At 41.7% G+C, this 22,232-nt stretch overlaps 1 protein-coding gene across 1 annotated transcript in view; it reads left to right on the top strand.

Annotated features, from left to right (window-relative positions):
- Nucleotides 1-13,075, top strand: part of rrp9 (ribosomal RNA processing 9, U3 small nucleolar RNA binding protein) — a 49,263-nt gene extending 36,188 nt beyond the window's left edge. The window contains exons 11-15 of the mRNA XM_072280717.1: nt 2,742-2,804; nt 2,936-3,081; nt 5,517-5,596; nt 10,303-10,376; nt 12,884-13,075. Of these exons, the coding sequence (XP_072136818.1) occupies nt 2,742-2,804; nt 2,936-3,081; nt 5,517-5,596; nt 10,303-10,376; nt 12,884-12,983 (463 nt within the window). The 3' untranslated portion in view covers nt 12,984-13,075. The remainder of the gene's footprint in view (nt 1-2,741; nt 2,805-2,935; nt 3,082-5,516; nt 5,597-10,302; nt 10,377-12,883) is intronic.
- The last annotated feature ends 9,157 nt before the right edge of the window (nt 13,076-22,232 follow it).

Raw genomic sequence — 22,232 nt, forward strand, 5'->3', positions numbered from 1 at the left:
TAGCCCTGACTGAATTAATCATCTTCACAGCTGCTTGGTAGAAAGTCTGTGTTTAGATAATGAGGGACAATGGGGAGCAATTCCCATAAAGAAGCTGTGACATTTATTCTTTAAAATAACTGAGTTGGTTGCTTCTTTGAGCTGTGCCTCACACAGTTTGCTTTTCGTCATCCTTTTTCCCCCCAGCTTACCTGATCTTACCTGTTGCCAGTTACTTGTTCCTAAAACACTCCATTAAAGTGCAGGTGCTGCAATGAGAGGTATGTCATTATCTGGCAGGTCCTATTAATATGCCTTTAGACTAGCAGTGCAGTTGATTGCAGACACATAGCTGAATTCATTAATCATTGTCCGTCCTGTAAACACTGACAACCCATTGAAATGACAGTAGGATCCTACAGTTGAAATTTATGTTCAGCAAAAGATGATCATGGTGGCAGTGATCCTACTGTTAGCATTTTCCGTTGTTCCTTCCATAACATCAGACCCTTCCCTGTGACACTGAGACCATTAGGGCTGATTTATACTTGTGCGTCAAATGTACGGCGTAGCCGCGTACCCTATGTTGTACTCTCTGCCGAACCCTACGCCATAGCCTAACGCGCACCTCTCCCAAAATGTAACTACGCGTCGCGGCGACGCAGACCGAACAACTGTGATTGGTCTGCTTGGTAGCATCGCATTTCCTACTTTGCTGCAATAGCTTCCCATTGGGCAACTGAAGGGCAGGGAAGGAACTCTGGCTGTAATGCTTTCCATAAGGCTTTACAGACCTCCGAAATTAGGGAGGACCCTGTGCTTGACGCCAGTTTGTAGCTAGCTGCTACAGCCTGTTGACTTCCACCTGAAGCTAAAACTCGAATGGTGATTGCCAGTCTCTGAGTATACTGTGCGTACACTGATGCAAAATAAATGGTTGGAGACGATGAACCAAATCGTCAAATCTACCTGCCGACATCCAAAAATATTTGAAATGCATTTCCTCGTCCATGTCTCTCAGTGGCCAGACAAGCACAGAAAATTCACCCTCCTTCAGTTTCAGCCGCCATTGTTTAAAGTTTGAATTTCTTCGTGTTGAGTTTCAGTGGCATAGAAACCCCACCGCCAACTGGCGTTTTGGCAGTGAATTGCAGAGAGACGCAGACACACCAACTAAATGTATAAATGCTCACAACGGCGTAGCGCACTTGCGTAGGCTACAGCATAAGTTAGTACGCACAAGTATAAATCAGCCTTAAGTTTGAATGCAAGTATCCACTGATGTGAAATTGTGCTGCTAAAAGCAGAGAGCAGTCAGCAGCCCTCAGCAGAAAGGTGCATTTAACACAGGAGCATCTAATAGTCAAGACACACATTGTTATTTACAGCTTTTAAATGACTGTTTATACAACTGCACTTGAGCTAATAAAACAGAAAATTCTGGAAACATTTAACAGGCCAGGCAGCACTTGCTGGAAAGAAAGAGTTCCTCCTGTTGCTTTCACTCACCTTTGACATTTAAATGGGGCATGACTCAACATTTCTACTTTTGCTGTGAAATGAAACATTCCAGCAGATTAGTTTTGAATGCACCTCCTTTCAAGACCATAAGACGCAGAAGCAGAATTAGGCCTTTTGGCTCATTGGCTCTGCTCCATCATTCCATCGTGGCTAATTTATTATCCGCCTCAACCCCACTCTCTTGCATTCATATTCTTCCTACCAAAGTGTTTTCATGAAAGGTAATTGCCACATCGCCTGCAATGAACAAATGCTTGATCGGCATGATCGTTTGTTGGGCTGGCGGCATGTCTCCTTTTTTGCAAAATCTTTATACAGTTGCAACCACAGGAAATTATGTGGATATTCACAACAACATACAACATAGTATATTATGTATACTACTCTATATAGTATAGTGTAGAGCATCATTTGATTTGTCACCAAGAATTGATGTGATTGCCTTAATTTGTTGTGAAGGGTGTGGATTGTTATGAGGGAGAAGGGGAAGCATGTTCTGGTACTGTGTTGTACATGTATCACTTGTAGAGTGGGTTAAGGCACCTACCTGGGTCGGGAGGGGTGAGTGGTTGAGGGTTGGTATTGATTCCCATTGCAAGTGAATTGAAACTACCACAATATCAAGAATACGAAGAGAGCACTTTAGTGTAAGGGACATGTCCACTTCTTTCAGTATTAAGGTAGTCCACCATGTATAAGAGTTTTATTCCAATGTGAAATTATCAACAGTAGCTTGAGTTGTTTTTCTCTCACCAAAGTTGCATTACAGATATCCCTGTCACAGTTCAGAGATGCAGTGACGGGCAAAGGGAAGCTGATAACTTGCTCTTGATGTGTTTTGTCCAGTAAGCAGACCGTTTTCCCCTTGGTCTATCCTACAGTTATCAGACAACATCACACCACCACTAGAGCCCAAGCCCTGTCTAACCTACTGCCATTATGACTGACAGCAAGTAGCAGAAAACTATATCATCAATTGGAGATTGGAATAAAGTTGACAGATGAGAGCTGCTGTTTCAGTGCCTGTCATCATTAGGAGATCTCCGTACAGCTGGTAGCTTATTCTGATCACTGACTGTCTATTTTGCAGCTTAAAATATAACAAAAATATTGGGGATACTCCACAGGTCAGGCAGATGCAGGTCTGAGTACCTGCTAGTGTTTTCTGGTTTTATTTCAGATTTCTAGCCCTAACAGTTTCTTGCTTTTCAGCTAGTTATGGTTTTCCCTTTGCTCCCCAGGAGTTCCATTGACTGCATTCAGCTGATAAATGAGGAGACAATGGTTTCTGGAGCTGATGATGGGTATGTGTTTTAAGTCTGAAATATTTCAGTTTTATTCATTTTTTTATTTCTAAAATATAAAGATTTGGTAGAAATCGTTTTGCCCGAATATAGGAAATTAAACTTTAAACCTGTTGACCTCTGTGTTTCAGCTCCTTGGCGCTTTGGACAGTTACTAAGAAGAAGCCTCTGGTAACTGTCAGGGCAGCTCATGGTTTCCAAGGAGATCCAGGCATAAAACAGCCAAATTGGATTACTTCTGTGGCAGCAATGCTGAACAGTGATTTAGTAGCCTCAGGTGCGTCAAACTGACATGCGATTTAATGTTGTCTCTGTCTACTGAAAGTTGCTAAGCATGCTTTCAGAAAGCACTTCATTGTCCTTTTTGCTTCATTCAGAACATATAGAACGTATTGTCTATTGCTTCAATCCTGTTCTGAAACAAGTTTAACTCACTCAGATTCCTATCTGCACTCCCTTTTGAGTAGGTTCAGAATCAGGTTGATTATCAGTGGTGAATCTTTCAGGTTGATTATAGGTTGTGAATCTTTTTTTGTTTTGTAACAACAGTTCAGAGCAATCCATAAACTAGAAATTATAAGAAATGTGAAATATATACATAAAAAGGCAAATTAAATAAGTAGTGCAAAAATAATGGAGTAGTGTTCATGAGTTCATTGACCGTTCAGAAATCTGAAGGCAGAGGGGAAGAAACTGTTTCTAAAATGTGTGTCTTCAGGTTCCTGTGCTACCTCTCTGATAGCAGAGAATAGGGATGTCCTGGGGGATTATATTAGTGCTGCTTCCACGGTTTTTTCAAAGTGTTTTTTTTTATTTTACTGCCCGTTACTACCTGTCTCTTTGATTCCCATGGCCCATCTTTGACTTTACCTTTTCTTGAACATCTCCAGGGGAATACATCAGCTGCCACATCATCCCAATTTCACCTCCTCTTGCAATACACCCTGTAAGGATGCATTCTCTCGGTTTTGCTGTCTTCGGTATACCTACTCTGATGCGAATTTCCACACCAGTGCCTTAAAGATGTCCTCCATTGGCCTTAACTGTGGCTCCTCCTGTTCCACAGTTTGGGCTCCCAACTCTGTCTCCTCTATTTCCCACACACACTTGCTCTCAGTTAGAATAAGGATAAGATTCCTCTCGTGCTCTTTTTCTATCTCACCAGCCTCCACATTGAAAAGACAATGCTCCATAACTTCCCCCACCTCCTACAAGGTTCCACCACCCTGCACTTTCATCATTCACAAGGAGCCATACCCTTTCTGACTCCTGAATCTGTCCCAATACAATCATAAGAATGCAACATTTTCTTTCCTTCCCACTACCTAGGGGCCCAAGCAGTCTTTCCAGATGGTGTAGTAATTCATTCATTTGGTGCTTGCAGTAAATGTGATTGTTCTGTTGGAGAAGCCAAACAAGGTTTGTGTGACCATGATGTAAAGAACAACCTGGAGCTTTAATTCTGTATCCACTCTACTGCCTTCACCCTGCAATTCTCTCAGCCACACCCAGTGTAAGTTCAAGGAATAGCCACCTCCTCTAGCATTGAATTACATTTTCAAGTTAAACAACTAAGCCATTTTTACACAAATGTGGCTGTACCTTTGTTTCAATTTTATACATTTTTGCTTCTCTATTTTTTTCCAACTGCCAGTATTTATTTTAAAATAAAGGGTAGTGGTTAGTTCCAATAGTATTACAACTCGGGCATCGGAGTTCAATTCCGTTGTCATCTGTAAGGAATCTGTACTTCCTCCCTGCGGAATCATGGGTTTTCTCCGGGTGCTCCTGTTTCCTCTCACAATCCAAAGACATACCAGTTTAATTGTCATTGTAAGTTGTCCTATGATTAGACTAGGGTTATATCGGGGGTTGCTGAGCAGTGCAGCTCGTGTGGTCAGTAGGGCCTATCTCAATAAATAATTATTTATTATCTTCCAGCCTCGGTCTACATTGTATCACAGACATTTCCTCTGCTTGTTCCAACCTGTTTCCTTGTAACTTAAAACATGCTTATCTTATTTTCCAAGCTGACGGTGCCTCACCTGCAGACTGCTGCCAACATTCTCTGAGTTTATTTCAGATTTTCAACATCAGCAGTGTTTTGCTCACAGTCCATGTCAACCAGATTCCCATCTGAATTGTATCTATTTTTATCATGACATTGTCCTGTTGAAGGAGATTTAGAGCCTGTGCCCACAAGACAGCTTAATGTTTTACCACATTAACAATGCTGTGTAAGTGGCTGGCTCTGAATTTTGCCTGTCAGTTCTGGGCTTCTGCTGCATTGTAGCAGTAATTGTTTGATGATAATGTATTCCTGCTTGCAGGTTACTATCGTGCTAGCCTAGCTTCCAGGCCCCAATGAAGCTGAGAAGTGTTCTCTGTTAACACTTCTGTGGTTACTCACATCTTCTTTCATAGTCTTAAACATCTAGTCTTGCTGTGTAGCTAAGATAATTAGCCATTTCTCTGTACTAGTATTTGAATGCACTCATTGCAGTGGCCAGCAACAGAATGACATACTCCTGGGGTCCTTTATTCATCTTCCGTAGTGCATTATCCCATTTTCTTCAATCATATGATGCCTTAGTTTCATCTATATTTATGGTGCATTATATGGAGGGTAAATACAGGAATGTTTATCAGTGTTTCTTTTTACTGATTTGCTAATATTGCTTTAATATTATCTGTTTTAATTCATGATTTCAGGTTCACAAAATTCCCAGATCAGACTCTGGAAGTGTGGAGAGGGATTCAAGCGACTGGAGCCACTCTTTGACATCCCCGTGGTAAGAGATTTTAGAGTGTTTTTTGCAACTGAAATATTATTCTTCTGAATGCTGAGCTTGATTATAGAATCTTTGGAAGCTGCACTCAGGGATCTAATCGTTTTTATCCCTTTATTTAGTGTAGCCCTGTCCTGAAGCACCAATCTGTGTTGGAGAGAGTCCTACTTATCTTTAATGCATTAATGCCAACAAGCTTTTTGAGCATGCAAGATTGTGTCGGACCCTGCTGTATCCTTCTGCTCGACCGTTTGGGACAGAAAATGTAAACAAAAATATACAACATAGGGCAAATCTAGAGTTGAAAAAAAAACATTGAAATGTAAGCTTAAGTTTTTATCTAAGTGCAACAAGATCAATGAGTTGACAGCATACAATAGGCAGCAACATATGAGGATAATCTAATATTGTAATGGAAACATGGTGACCAGGACTGGGTGCTTAGTATTCCATGTTATATGATGTTTAGGACACAGGTGAAAGGAACAGGATAGTATTGATCATCATGGAAGGTATCAGAGCAGTTTTGAGTTGTAATGTAGAGGTTTTGCACAGTAATGTAGAATTGGTGAATCCCAGCAAGGATCCAAATTGCTCTTTTAAACAAACTGAAACTTACCAGTAAACACGAGGAATTCTGCAGATGCTGGAAATTCAAGCAACACACATCAAAGTTGCTGGCGAACACAGCAGGCCAGGCAGCAACACTAGGAAGAGGTACAGTCGACGTTTCAGGCCGAGACCCTTCGTCAGGACTAACTGAAGGAAGAGTTAGTAAGAGATTTGAAAGGGGGAGGGGGAGATCCAAAATGATAGGAGAAGGCAGGAGGGGGAGGGATGGAGCCAAGCGCTGGACAGTTGATTGGCAAAAGGAATACAAGAGGATCATAGGACAGGAGACCCAGGGAGAAGGAAAAGGGGGAGGGGGGGAACCCCAGAGGATGGGCAAGGGGTATAGTCAGAGGGACAGAGGGAGAAAAAGGAAAGAGAGAGAGAAAGAATGTGTGTGTATATAAATAAATAATGGATGGGGTACGAGGGGGAGGTGGGGCATTAGCGGAAGTTAGAGAAGTCAATGTTCATGCCATCAGGTTGGAGGCTACCCAGACGGAATATAAGGTGTTGTTCCTCCAACCTGAGTGTGGCTTCATCTTTACAGTAGAGGAGGCTGTGGATAGACATGTCAGAATGGGAATGGCATGTGGAATTAAAATGTGTGGCCACCGGGAGATCCTGCTTTCTCTGGTGGAACTGATGGCATGAACATTGACTTCTCTAACTTCCACTAATGCCCCACCTCCCCCTCGTTCCCCGTCTGTTATTTATATACACACATTCTTTCTCTCTCCTTTTCTCCCTCTGTCCCTCTGACTATACCCCTTGCCCATCCTCTGGGTTCCCCCCCCCCCCCCCGCCTTGTCTTTCTCCCTGGGCCTCCTGTCCCATGATCCTCTTGTATCCCTTTTGCCAATCACCTGTCCAGCTCTTGGCTCCATCCCTTCCCCTCCTGTCTTCTCCTATCATTTTGGATCTCCCCCTCCCCCTTTCAAATCTCTTACTAGCTCTTCCTTCAGTTAGTCCTGACGAAGGGCCTCAGCCCGAAATGTGGACTGTACCTCTTCCTAGAGATGCTGCCTGGCCTGCTGCGTTCACCAGCATCTTTGATGTGTGTTGCCTGAAACTTACCAGACTGTGTTTCCTTCTCTTCCTCTACTGTTCCCTTTAAGCTCCATTAGTTTCATACCAGAAGACTGGAGAAAAAAAATGTTCATAAGGAAGATAGAATGCAGGGAACTATAAGCCAGTTAGATTTGGTGTCAGTAATCAAAGAGCAAATGACTCATTTTTAGGAAATCTGAAAGTGAGTTATTATCTAATTGGGATTAATGGTAAATGAGTGAAGTTTGGAGGAATTTATATGGTCTAGGGTATGAATCACAAGACGTTAGCAGGGAGATGTAAAAAGTAGTTATGAAGTTAAATATTTTGGTATTTAATCGTCAAGGGATTTGAGTTTATGAATGTTGAGGTTTTATTACAGTTGCATAGGCTGTTTGTGTAGCCACTCCCAGAATGGTATACACTAATAAGGTCCCTTTACCTTAAAAAGACAGGGTAGGATTAAAGGCAATCCAAAGGAAATTTACGTGGTTATTTTCTAGGATGAGAGGATTGCTCTGTCAAAGAAGGTTTCAACAGTTTGTGTCTTTATTCCTGCTGTTTAGGAAAATGAGTGCCATAAGATCTGTTGGATCCTGATACTTTTGTGATCCAAAGGTTCTTCAGAAGTCAAGAATGAGGCATAAAGCTTATTGCTTACACTTGTTTTATTAAGTGTTACAAGAGCAAAGATCAAGCTGAAGCAGTGTGGAGAGAACAAAGAAAAGACCCAGACTAAAATGTAATTGTGGTCTGCTCATACTTAGACTAGAGATAACAGAATTCCAATGATAACAATTAACGTATAAAACATCTAGATTCAAATGGAGTGATATTTGCTACCGAAAACTAAGAAATTTCTAGACAAATACAGAAGTAACCACTGTAAATGCTGAAAAATTCACTGAACAATGACATGTACATGGGTGATTATATAACACCAAGCAAGAATAGGAAGGTTAAAGTTAACTACAAGAAAAATAGCTATTCTACATCCCACTCCTCCAGATGTTAAGTGGTAGAAATTGAGATGTTTTCACAGTGGAAGGGTCATGAGCTGCAGAACAAGGGATGAATCATTTAAAACTGAAGTGCATTGAAATTTTTTCTCTGGGGTGGTGAATCTTGGGAACCCTCTGTCCCTGATAGTGGTGGAGCCTGGATCGTTAGGTATATTTAAGGCAGGGATTCCACAGACCCCTCGGTTAGTGGTAAGGGTCCATGCATAAAAAAGGTTGGGAACCTCTGATTTAAGGTGAAATTGATGTTTTTGAGAGATTGAGGAACTGAGGGGTTAATGAGGAACCAGAACAGGAGAGGAGTTGAGGCCAGCTTAGATAAACCATGATCATGTTGAATGATGGGGTTGGCATCAGGGCATCCTGAATGTATTGCTAACTGCATTGCTGAAGTGCTTAAATATATTGGTTTCTCTGATAGGGAAGAAATTAAATTTACAAAAAAAAAGGCCACAACTTTCTTATACATTCACATATGATACATAGCAGGGGATGTTTCCCCTCTAAATCTGCATATTCATGACTTCTGGTTCTCTTGCACTATTTTCGTATTGGGATAACTGAAAGGAGGTGCTAATTGCATTCTCAGTGCCTATTCCCCAATGGAGTATGGTTCAAAACAACCCCTCCTCCCCCACTGTCAGCTGACCTGAAAATATCAGCACGGGTTGGGATGCACTGCATCTTCTCCACTAATTATCCAAGTCTGCAACCTCATTACAGTTTGTTGACCTTGGGTTCTGGCTCAACTGATGTTACACGTCAGCCACGTTTCTCTGGTCAGAGTTGCTGACAGTTCTTGCAATTAACTTCTGTAACAGCAGTACGTGCTATCACTCAAAATATAGACGTTCTTCCATACAAAAAAAGACATCCTGATGTGTAGATATGAACTCATCATCATCCATTGTCACCTGTTGATTGAATTCTGTCATTGTTCTATGTTCCTCTTCCTTTTTCCCATAATATCCAATAACAGTGCCTTGGACTAGAGGGAGAGAAGCATGGAACCAAACTCCAGGCAAAGTGCTGGAATCCAGTACAGGGAAACAAGGAAGCTTCACTGCAGTAACGGCAGTGCTGGAGTCAGAAGGATTAATGTTTCTATGTAACCTTTATCAAAACGATCACTGTCACCTTTTGGGGGTGAATGCATTTAAAGGTTTATCTTATTCCCCAACCCAATATCTCTGCAGTCTTTGCAGAGGTAAGTAGACACCTGTCATAATCCCCAGGTTAAAATGTGAAACCCTCATGACTGACAGGGTCATGACTACAGGGTCAACATCATACAACCCAAGGCAGTCAGGGTGTATGTAATTCCTGGGCTGTGAAATATTGTGGGTCAAATTTTCTGAAGAGATTGAATGTATTTCAGCCATCTGGAGTCACATTCTCATACATCATATGGTGCTGTGATGTGTTGTCATTTTGAGTCTCTTTTCTGGGAGAAAAAAGTATTCAAATTGACCTCTTGGATGTTAAAGGTTAGTTTTTTGTTGTATGTACATCAAAACATACAGTGAAGTGCATCAACAACCAATACAGTCCAAGGATTGTGCTGGGGGCAGCCCACAAGTGTTGTCACCATCAGAGCATGCCCACAATCTTTAGAATGTGGGAGGAAACCAGAGCACCCAGAGAAATCCCACACATTCACGGGCAGAACTACAGACTCCTTCCAGGAATCAAACCCCAATCGTTGATCACTGGTGTTGTAATGCACTACAGTTCCATGGGTGTTGGATAGGACTTTGCGTCCATTCAGTGTCAGTTTGCCATGATAATTTGCACTGGAAGAGGGAACTTTAGATGATATTTCTACTTTTCCCATGTTTAACCTTTTCCTTCACACGAGGCAATGTTTACTTTAGCCCTGGTTCAGAATGGTTATCAACACTACATTCTGCGAGCCACTTTATACTCGTGTGTTATAAAAATTTCACCTTTTGGAGGAAATTAAGACCTGTGAGCTAGTTTAAGAGGTCATTGCAATGTTGAAACTAATCTTTCCTTCTGCCTCTTTCATAGGTTGGTTTCGTGAATTGTTTGAAATTTTCCAGTTGTGGTCACTTTTTAGTGGCTGGTGTGGGACAGGAGCACAGGTAAAGTGTTTGTTGTCTCTCAAATCTCAGTCTCAAGCTATCCACTGCATGAAGTTATTGAATTTCCAGAGAAGTTCCACACATGGCTCAAGTACTTGTAGTGTATATCACTTCTCCAAGACAGGTTAATCTCCCTCTGATGTTCTACTGATCCTGTGAAGCTCAGTCTGACGTATTTTGGATTTTGTCTGGACAAACTGTTCTATATTAGTATGTGCACGGTGCATAGCACCATGCATACACTAATATTGGTCAGTTTTCGGACACAGTATACTTACATTGAAATACTGTGGCAATAGGAACTGTAGGCACTTCACTCCCTCATTCTGTGAGATTGTAGTTTATATGTACTTTTTCTTTTTCTCCATGTCTGTTATGCCCTTATTGGATCTGGTAACTTCTGTGATCCAAAGTTCTTCAGAAGTCAAGAATGAGGCATAAAACTTACTGCATACGATCATTTTATTAAGTGTTAGAAGGCTGGATAATGAACAACAAAGTGGAGCCAAGAGAAAAAAATAACAATGCAGACGTGATCACTTCATTAACAAGAGAAAATCTGCAGGTGCTAGAAATTCAAGGCAACACACACAGAATGTTGGAGGAACTCAGCAGGCCAGACTGTATTTATGAAAAAGAGTAAATAGTCAGTGTTTCAGCCGAGACCGTTCATCAGGTCGTCTTTTACTCAGACTACTTGGCTGTTCACTTGTGTGGAATATTTGCAATGATGTATCTCCAGTGAAGTTTTTGTCTTTCAAATGCACTTACTGTTGTGATTGTTTTTAAAAACAAAAGCAAGTTTTCTATTTACTGTCTAGTTGAATTCCAATCTGTCTGTTCAAAGTATCTTTAACATATTTGTTGTAGGCACTTTAGAGCCTCTAGGCTATATTGGTTAACCATGCTTTGGTGACCTGAGCAGCATTGTGGGTGTGGCTGAGGCTTGAGTGTAGAGTGAGCTACCTGTGTTATCAGTAAGTCAGCAATGACTATGAAATCACAGTGCAGCTGGCAAATGCATTGCAGTAGATGTTAATTTAAATTTAACTTTTAAGTGCACTGTCACAAGACTTGCTTTGTTATTTGGACTACTCTCTTGCAATTTCTGACCACTGACATTTTTGTGAAATTTGTTGTTTTGTGGCAGCAGTATAGAGAAATACCCAAAAAAAACGTACTATGTTACATAAGAAATACCTTATAATTCCGGTTATAATTGGGCCATCAGGGCAGCCACTTATTTGAGACAACTCTTTCTATAAAATAAAACACAAAAGCTAATTGAGAAAGTTGGCAGGACCCCCTTATTTCGAACATTATGCTGCTTAATTGGAATAGAAGATAGTGGCTGAACAGTTCCAGTTGTGTGCCATACTTGGAGCGAACAGTTTTTAAATAGGCAAACAACAGGAATTCTGCAGATGCTGGAAATTCAAGCAACACACATAAAAGTTGCTGGGGAACGCAGCAGGCCAGGCAGCATCTCTAGGAAGAGGTACAGTCGACGTTTCAGGCCGAGACCCTTCGTCAGGACTAACTGAAGGAAGTCCTGACGAAGGGTCTCGGCCTGAAACGTCGACTGTACCTCTTCCTAGAGATGCTGCCTGGCCTGCTGCGTTCACCAGTTTTTAAATAGTGTCAGTTGCTTGTCCTTGTGTTATGTTATTGACCACATTTTCAAACAGCCATGATTTTTGACACTACTTCATGCAGGACAACAATGAAGGCTGTCAGCCTACTGTTTGCACTAGGTGGCTGCGGTGATTTTGTTCATTTACAGTCAATCAAAAGAGCACAGCAGTGTATACTGTACAAATTTCTCCATCAACTTCTATTAGGAAATAATAGTTTTATAGTAATGACAGTGTTCTAATTTGTTCTGTACTTCACTTAAATACAATTCGTTACACAGTTAAACGTAGTTTTGTCTCTTCAAACTATTTCCATGAAGCCTTGGCTAATTGGGGCAGCTGCATAATTGGGCTAAAATATATTGGTCCTGATGTGTCCCAATTAACTAGAATCCATTGTGTATCAGAAATAAAAGAAAAAATAGTGAAGTAGTATTCATGGGTTCATGGACCATTTAGAAATCTGATGGAGACAAAGAAGCTGTTCCTAAAACATTGGGTGTGTGTCTTTAAGCTCCTGTATCACCTCCCTGATGGTAGTAATGAGAAGAGAGCCTCGTGGGTGGTGGGGGTCATTAATGATGGACATTGCTGCCTTGAGGCATCACCTTTTTGAAGGTGTCCTCTGGTGGGAAAGCTTGGAGCTGGCTGGCTGAGTTTATAACGCTTGGCAGCTTTTTCCAGTCCTTTACATTGGCATACCAGACATTGATGCAGCCAATTAGAATGCACTCCACACTACATCTGTAGAAATTTGCTGGATTCTTAAGGACATACCAAATTTCCCCAGACTCCTAATGAAATATAGCACTGATTTGGCAGGTTGAAAATTCTGTGCAATGTATTGAATGAAACTTGTACTGTTCTTTGCAGATTGGGTCGGTGGTGGAGACTGAAAGAAGCCAAGAATGGAATCTATATAATACCCCTGAAAAGGACACAGACAAAACAGCAACTGGGAGATAGCAAATAGTTCTAAAGTGTTTAGCCAATGTTTTGTACAAGATTTCTCCAGTGACTTTGGAGTGGCTTTATTTTGTAAATAAAAGTCTAGTGCATTCACAATGATGAGGATGTGTGTCATGGCATATGCACTGCTGTATTCTGTCCTTTTGTAAGGCACAATGTAGCTACCTGCCCTGCTGAACTGATTTTAACAGTTCTGATTTGGAGTTAAATATCACTTTCAGTAGTTTTTCTCCCCCCAGTCATACATGAAAATTAGAACAGGGCACATTCAAACATGCAGAGAAGTCATGAATAAAGTCACATGAATTGGCATTGTGTTCACCAGACTGGTGGTGAGTTCTTATTGAATGGAGAACTGGGGAAAAAGCAGATTGAAAGCACGAAGTCTGGGGAAAATCTTGGGGATTCTTTTTAGTGCATGTGAGACAGTGCAGTTTGATGTTTTGTGCTCTGAATTTTCATCCACTTACAGTATACCCACTTTTAACCCTTTCCACTGAAGAAACTGCTTCTCTCTCCAATCAAAGTTGAAGAACAGGCCTATGTCATTGTTGTCCCATCAAAAAGCTTCCATAAGATGCCACCATTAAGGGCAGATTCTATAGTTACCAGGCAGTTGGGTGGCAAATATACACTCAGTAGCCATTTCATTAGGTAATGCTGCTGTTGTGTTCAGAGGTGCCTTTCTGCACACCACTGTTGTAAAGCTTGGCTATTTCAGTTACTGTTAACTTCCTGTTGGCTTGAACCAGTCTAGCCATTCTACTCTGAGCCCTTACATTAAAAGGCATTTTTGCTGTCAGAACTGTCGCTCACTGGATACTATTTGTTTTTCTCACCATTCTCCGTAAACTCTAGAGAATGGTGTGTAAAAATGGCAGGAGATCGGCTGTTTCTAAGATACTCAATCTACCCTGCCTGGCACTAACAATCATTCCATGGTCAAAGTCATCTATCACATTTCTTCCCAATCTGATGTTTGGGCTGAGCAACTGGACCTCTTGACCATGTCTGCATGCTTTTTATGGACTGAGTTGCTGCCATATGATTGGCTGATTAGATATTTGGATTTAGGTAGTGGGATTACCTAATGACGTTCAAGTAAACATGAGAAATGATGTTTGTCACCAGCATTGTACCGGTGTCAGATATATGGTGTTATGGTTTGCTGTACATCCCAATCCAAACTGGCTTTTTAAGGCAGGTTATCACCCTCTAATCATTTGTAAAAACCCTTGAGATATATGCACTGGACTGCTAGATTTTTCAGAACTTCATCTGTGATAGATCACACCTGATGAGAGATTTTTGTCTTTCTTTGATTATTCCACTAATCTTGTTTGTGTTACACTTCCCCTAAAACACTAAGCATTGTCTCTTTGCAACTATACCCAGGTCACACACTTGCGGAGCGAAAACTAGGAAGTTTTTGACATTAGTCGAATACAGTTCTGTCCTGGGAGCTGAATGAGATTAGTGTAGCCATTATGAGTAATGATTTCCCTGCCTGCTTCACACTCTGATTTATTGCAGCACATGTTGCGTGGATTTATGGGATTTCTGTACTCTAAGGAAATGGAAAGAGAGGCACGGTCTGTTATTATACTGTAATCTGTATTGGTAGACAAACTCCCAGAGTCTTAGAAATAATGCTGTTAAGGTCTTTGTATGGCTAATGCAGATTTTCAGCCAGGGAGCAATGAGGTGAATGATCATAGAATAATTAAGCCGTTTGTTCAAAAAATGCTCATGAATTTAATACCTTACTATATTTAACCTGGGATTTGCCAGTAGTTTTATTTCAGCAGTAAATGTGGCAGGCAACTATACAGAACATGAAAGTCTCACTAAGAGCTGACCAAAGAAACATTCGATCACTTGAATGAGAGAGGAAATCGGACAAAGCAACTTATTTTAAGACACAACCTTAATATAATAATGTACTAAAAGGCTTTGCAGCACTATTATTCAACAAAAACCCATACTGGGCATCGAAATGTTATATAGGGAAAATGAGGGATTATAAATCGGCCATGATGGGATGGTGGAGTAAACTCAAATAGCCTAATTCTGCTCCTCTGTCTTATGAAATGCTGGAGCATGTAAGATTGACACTAGCCAATGGTTAAATGATCCAATTTGCAAACGAGCAAAGTCCAAAATTGGAGAAGGATGAGCATCATGATGGTATGTGATTTTGCTTCCCATCCCCACAGTCATGCTGCCTCTACCCAACAGTAATATGCTTAAACCCTAGGGGTTTGAAAAAACGAGCGTTGTGGTTTTTATTTATTCATGGATTGGGATACAGTGTGGAATAGACCCTTCCTGCCCTTCAAGCTATGCTGCCTAGCGCCATCATGGGGAGAACATGCAAGGTCCTTACAGACTGGTGGGAATTGAACTATAAAGCATTGAATTTATTGTGCACAAGTACACGTATGTACAGGTGCATTGCAAAGCTTGCAACAGCATCATAAGTACATAGTATCATATGCTCAGTGGCCATTTTGTTAAGTACACCTGTACACCTCGAGTGCAAATATCTAATCAGCCAATCATGTTCAGCAACTCAGTGCATAAAAGCAAGAGGTTCAGTTGTTCATCAGATCAAACAGAATGAGGAAGATGAGTGATCTAAGTAACTGACCACGGAATGATTGTTGGTTCCAGACAGAGTGGTTTGTTTATCTCAGAAACTACTGATCTGGAATTTTCACACACAGGTCTAGCGTTTACAGCGTGGTGTGAAAAACAACAACAAAAATCATTCAGTGAGCAGCTGTTCTAGAACATAGAAAATCTACAGCACGTTACAGGCCCTTCCACCCACAATGTTGTGCCAACCATGTAACCTACTCTAGAATCTGCCTAGAGTTTCCCTACAGCATAGCCCTCTATTTTTCCTAGCTACATGTACCTATTTAAAATACCCTATTGTGTCTGCCTCTACCACCATCGCTGGCAGTGTATTCCATGTACCCACCACCACTAATTCTAATGAAGGATCATGAACGTGAAACACTTTGCTTCTCTCTGAACATCTGCTGCCTAACTTGATGGATATTTCAAGCACTTTGTTTTAATTCAGGTTGCCAGTACCTGAATTTGATGTTGTTTGCTTTTCAGTACTCAACTTGAAAGCAAAGCTTTGGTACTATTGTATTTAGTAAACTGCCAATGCTAGTGTGACAATACTGACTCCAAATCTAGTGACCACCAGAGGAGTGCCAGAAATGGGCTTAATTCTGGTCTACAATTAATACTCACTTTCTTCTTGGAATGGGTCTCTTAAATCTTGTAAGATTCATCTAATTCATGGCCCTTTATTTCTTCAATGCCTTGTTTCAAAAATAATTCTTGTGTCATCTTAGCATTGAAATTGAAGGCTTAAAAGCCATAATAGACACATTTTACAACCATACCAATGATGTGTGATTCCACCTCAACCATTCTCCAACTTTTAGCATGTTTGGTTACATCCATCTTCTAAAATTGTATGTCCATTGGTCAACCAATTTCATAATCTTCAATGTTTTTCTTAAAACTAGTTCATCTCTTCCAATGGCTTCTACTCTTGCTCTTCATTATTGCCTCCGAACACTTCAAATGCCCCAACCTTTTAATAAGTAAGTAACATCACACAACAAAGCATCATTATGTTTCACTAACATCCAGTTCCACATCAGGAAAGGCACACTCACTCCTTCCAATATCCATTAACCTGATCAAGAATCAGGTTTAATATCACTGGCATCTGCCATGAAATTTGTTGTTTTGCAGCAACAGTACATTGCAATAATAAAAAAAATAAATTACAAGCAGTACATTAAAAAATTAAATTAGTCATAGTCATACTTTATTAATCCCGGGAGAGATTGGTTAAATAACTAATAAGTATAAATAAATTAAATAACTAATTCAAAAAGAGAGGGAAAAATATTAAAGTAGTGTTCATGGATTCATTGTCCATTCAGAAATCTGATGGCAGAGGGTAAGAAGTTGTTCGTAAGTTGTCCTCAATGGCAGCAATGAAAAAAGGGCAGGCCTGTGGGTGAAAATCCCTTGCAAATGAGAACGGACAGAGAAGAATGTCCGGATTGGTTCAAGCTGATAGGAAGGTGAATATAACTCAAATAGCCACACGTTAAAACAGTAGCGTGCAGAAGAGCATCTCTGAACACGCAACATGTCGAACCTCGAAGTGGATAGGCTCCAACAGCAGATCAGAAACATACACACAGTAAGGTACAGGAGGCCACAGGCTGTATAGGCAGCATTCATAAGAAAAACAAGTATGTATTACACAATATTTTTGCAAGTAAACTCTAGTAGAACAAAAAAAAGACTGCAAAATGGTCAGTGTTCATAGTGTGCTAAATTTTTGTGATTAGGGTTTTGCTGATCAGTTCAAGAACCAAGCAGCTGTTCCTAAACTTGGTGCTTCAGTACTTAAGGCTTCTGTACCTCTTGCCTGAGAATAGTTGTGAAATGGTGTGATGGGATATGGATTGTCATTTACATTAGAGCAAGGCAGGTTGCACAACAATGAATTGGAATACAGTAAGCCCCCAGCAGATTTAATGTCACCCACCAGAGTGATATTCCTGGTGAGGCTGTCTTGTGAATGCAGCACAGCAAAAAAAACATGTGACCAGAGTCCAGAGTTAGTAATTCTTGCATCCTCGTGCACACATGGTCTGCGTGACTCTAAAATGGTTTTTAAAAATTCTACACTGCTTCAGCTTTGTAAAATTGCACAGTGCAATTCCCTCACCTTAAAGTTTTCACAGACGACGACGAAGCACTCCAACATACAAAGCAAATATGCAATCAGCCTCTTCGTCTGCTTCTTTTCCAATTATGTGCAGGTAGGAACTTTGAGTGTATTAGACCATAAGACAAAGGAGCAGAAGTCAGCCATTCGGACCATCGAGTCTGCTCCACCATTTTATCATGAGCTTATCCATTCTCCCATTTCATCCCACTCCCCCGCCTTCTCACCATAACCTTTGATGCTCTGGCTACTCAGATATCTATCAATCTTTGCCTTAAATACACCCAATAACTTGGCCTCCACTGCCGCCAGTGGCAACAAATTCCATAGATTCACCAGCCTCTGGCTAAAAAAATTCCTTAGCATCTCTGTTCTGAATGGGCGCCCTTCAATCTTTAAGTCATGCCCTTTCGTACAAGACTCCCACATCATGGGAAACAATTTTGCCACATCCACTCTGTCCATGCCTTTCAACATTCAAAATGTTTCTATGAGGTCCCCCCTCATTCTTCTAAACTCCAAGAGCAGACAAACGTTCCTCATATGTTAACCCTCTCATTCCCGGAATCATTTTATTGAATCTTCTCTGTACCCTCTCCAACGTCAGCACATCCTTTCTTAAATAAGGAGACCAAAACTGCCCACAGTACTCCAAGTGAGGTCTTACCAGCGCCTTATAGACCCTCAACATCACATCCCTGCTCCTATACTCTATTCGTCTAGAAATGAATGCCAACATTGCTTTTGCCTTCTTCACCACCGATTCAACCTGGAGGTTAACGTTAAGGGTATCCTGCACGAGGACTCCCAAGTCCTGTTGCATCTCAGAACTTTGAATTCTTTCCCCATTTAAATAATAGTCTGCCCGTTTATTTCTTCTGCCAAAGTGCATAACCATACACTTTCCAACATTGTATTTCATTTGCCACTTCTTTGCCCATTCTTCCAATCTATCCAAGTCTCTCTGCAGACTCTCTGTTTCCTCAGCACTACCAGCCCCTCCACCTATCTTTGCATCATCAGCAGACTTAGCCACAAAGCCATGTATTCCATAATCCAAATCGTTGATGTACAACGTAAAAAGAAGCGGCCCCAACACAGACCCCTGTGGAACACCACTGGTAACCGCCAGCCAACCAGAATAGGATCCCTTTATTCCATCTCTCTGTTTCCTGCCAATCAGCCAACTCTCTATCCACGTATCTAACTTCCCTGTAATTCCATGGGCTCTTATCTTGTTAAGCAGCCTCGTGTGGCACCTTGTCAAATGCCTTCTGAAAATCCAAATATACAACATCCACTGCTTCTCCCTTGTCTAGCCTACTTGTAATTTCCTCAAAAAATTGTAATAGGTTTATCAGGCAGAATCTTCCTCTAAGGAAACCAAGCTGAGTTCTGCCTGTCTTGTCATATGCCTCCATGTACTCCATAACCTCATCCTTGACAATCGACTCCAACAAACTTCCCAACCACTGATGTCAAACTAACAGGTCTATAATTTCCTCTTTGCTTCCTTGCCCCCTTCTTAAATAGCAGGGTGACATTTGCAATCTTCCAGCCCTCCGGAAGCATGCCAGAATCTATCGACTTTTGAAAGATCATTGCTAATGCCTCCACAATCTCCACAGCTACTTCCTTCAGAACACGAGGGTGCATTCCATCTGGTCCGGGAGATTTATCTACCCTTAGACTATTCAGCTTCCTGAGTACTTTCTCTGTCGTAATTGTGACTGCTCACACTTCTCTTCCCTGACACCCTTGAGTGTCTGGTATACTGCTGATGTCTTCCTCAGTGAAGATGGATGCAAAATACTCATTCAGTTCCTCTGCCATCTCCTTATCTCCCATTACAATTTCTCCAGCATCATTTTCTATCGGTCCTATATCTACACTCACCTGTCTTTTATTCTTTATATACTTGAAAAAGCTTTAAGTATCCTCTTTGATATTATTTGCTAGCTTCCTTTCATAGTTCATCTTTTCCCTCTTAATGACCTTCTTAATTTCCTTTTGTAAGCTTTTAAAATCTTCCCAATCCTCTGTCTTCCCACTAATTTTTGCTTCCTTGTATGCCCTCTCCCTTGCTTTAACTTTGGCTTTGACTTCTCTTGTCAGCCCAGTTGCATCCTTCTTCCATTCAAAAATTTCTTCTTTTTTGGAATAAATCTGTCTTGCACCTTCCTCACTTCTTGCATAAACTCCAGCCACTGCTGCTCTGCTGTCCTTCCCACTAGTGTCCTTTTCCAGTCAATTTTGGCCAGTTCCTCTCTCATGCCACTGTAATTTCCTTTACTCCACTGAAATACCGACACATCAGATTTCAGCTTCTCTTTTTCAAATTTCACAGTGAACTCAATCATGTTATGATCACTGTCTCCTAAGGGTTCCTTCACCTCAATCTCTCTAATCACCTCCGGTTCATTACACAATACCCAATCCAGTACAGCCGATCCCCTAGTGGGCTCAACAACAAGCTGTTCTAAAAAGCCATCTCGCAGACATTCTACAAATATTCTCTCTTGAGATCCAGTGCCAACCTGATTTTCCCAATCCACACACGTTAAAATTCCCCACAATTATCATAACACTGCCCTTCTGACAAGCCTTTTCTATTTCCTGTTGTAATTTGTAGTCCACATCACTGCAGCTGTTTGGAGGCCTATAAATAACTGCCATCAGGGTCCTTTTACCCCTGCTATTTCTTAGCTCAACCCATAAAGATTCTGCACCTTCCGATCCTATATCACCTCTTTCTAATGATTTAATATCATTTCTTACCAATAAAGCCACGCCTCCCCCTCTGCCTACTTGCCTATCCTTCCAATACACTGTGTATCCTTGGATGTTCAGCTCCCAGAGAGATGCATCCTTTAGCCAGGTCTCAGTGATGGCCACAATATCATACCTGCCAATCTGTAGCTGTACGACAAGATCATCCACTTTATTCCTTATGCTGTGTGCATTTAAGTATAATACCTTAAGACCAGTATTTGGTACTTTTCGCTTTGATTTCACTGCAACTTTATTGCACTGCAACTCATCCCAATGGCTACAAATTTGCCCCATCATCTGCCTGTCTTTCCTGACATCTTTACTGCTCACTATCTTAGATTTAGTTCTGTTTTCCCCTTCCTCCACTCTGTCATTCCGGTTCCCATCCCCCTGCCAAATTAGTTTAAACCCTCCCTAACAGCTCTATTAAACCTTTCTACCAGGATATTGGTCCCCTTCGGGTTCAGGTGTGACCTGTCCATTTTGAACAGGCCATACTTCGCCCAGAAGAGATCTCAATGATCCAAGAATCTGAAGCCCTGTCCCCTGTACCAGTCTCTCAGTCACGCATTCATCTGCCTGATCCGACTATTCTTGCCCTCGCTGGCACGTGGCACAGGTAGCAATCCCGAGATTACTACCCTGGAGGTCCTGCTTCTCAGCTTCCTTCCTAACTCCCAGAAATCTCTCTGCAGGACCTCCTCCTTTGTCCTGTCTATATCACTGGTACCAACATGTACCAAGACAACTGGCCCTCTCCCTTCAGAATATTCTGGACCTGATCCGAGACATCCCATACTCTGGCACCTGGGAGGCAACACACCATGCGGGTATCTCTATCAGGCTCACAGAATCTCCTGTCTGTTCCCCTGACTATAGAATCCTCTATGACTACCTCATTCCTCTTCTCCCTCATTCCCTCCTGCACAACAGCGCCAGGCTCAGTGCCAGAGACCTGGTCACTGTGGGTGTCCCCTGTCAGGTCATCCCCCTCAACAGCATCCAAAATGAGATACTTGTTTCTGAGGGGGACAGACACAGGGGTGCTCTCCACTATCTGGGCATTTTCCTTCCCTCTCCTGAGACTCACCCAGTTTTCTGACCCCTGTAGCCTAGGGATGACTACCTTCCTGTAGCTCCTGTCTATCACCTCTTCACTTTCCCTAATGTCGCCCCCCTGGCCAGCCTCAGGGTCGCTCAGCTCACTGTCGTCTAGGGAAACAGCCCTTGGCCCCGCCAAACTGGGTAATAGTTTGTGTGGATGCTGTGTGATGTATCCCACCCCACCCAAATAACAGACAACACACCAGATACGATTAAATGATTTACAGTTTATAGATATTTACTGGAACTATATAATTAATAGAGAATAAAATATAAAAGGAAAATAAAAGGCGCCACACTCAACAAAGTTCAATCTCTTCGTGCACAGACAGTTGGAGCTCAGGACCCTTCTTCTTCACCCTGCGACCCCCTCGGACCACCTCGACCGGCTGCCTGGGACCAACAACGGTGGTCGACCAGACGCTCCACACGAGTCCATCTCCGTCTCCTCTCCTCGCCGAACACCCTGGACCTCGGACTCCTGATCGGGGTCCGACCCCGTTAGCCGACTCACAGCACCTTGTCCATCCTCTGTCTCTCTCTCCCGCCCTCTCCCCAAAAACCCGTACTTCACAATATCTTACAGACACACAGAAAGGA

This window comes from Mobula birostris, chromosome 16, assembly GCF_030028105.1.
Source record: "Mobula birostris isolate sMobBir1 chromosome 16, sMobBir1.hap1, whole genome shotgun sequence".
Lineage (NCBI taxonomy): Eukaryota > Metazoa > Chordata > Chondrichthyes > Myliobatiformes > Myliobatidae > Mobula > Mobula birostris.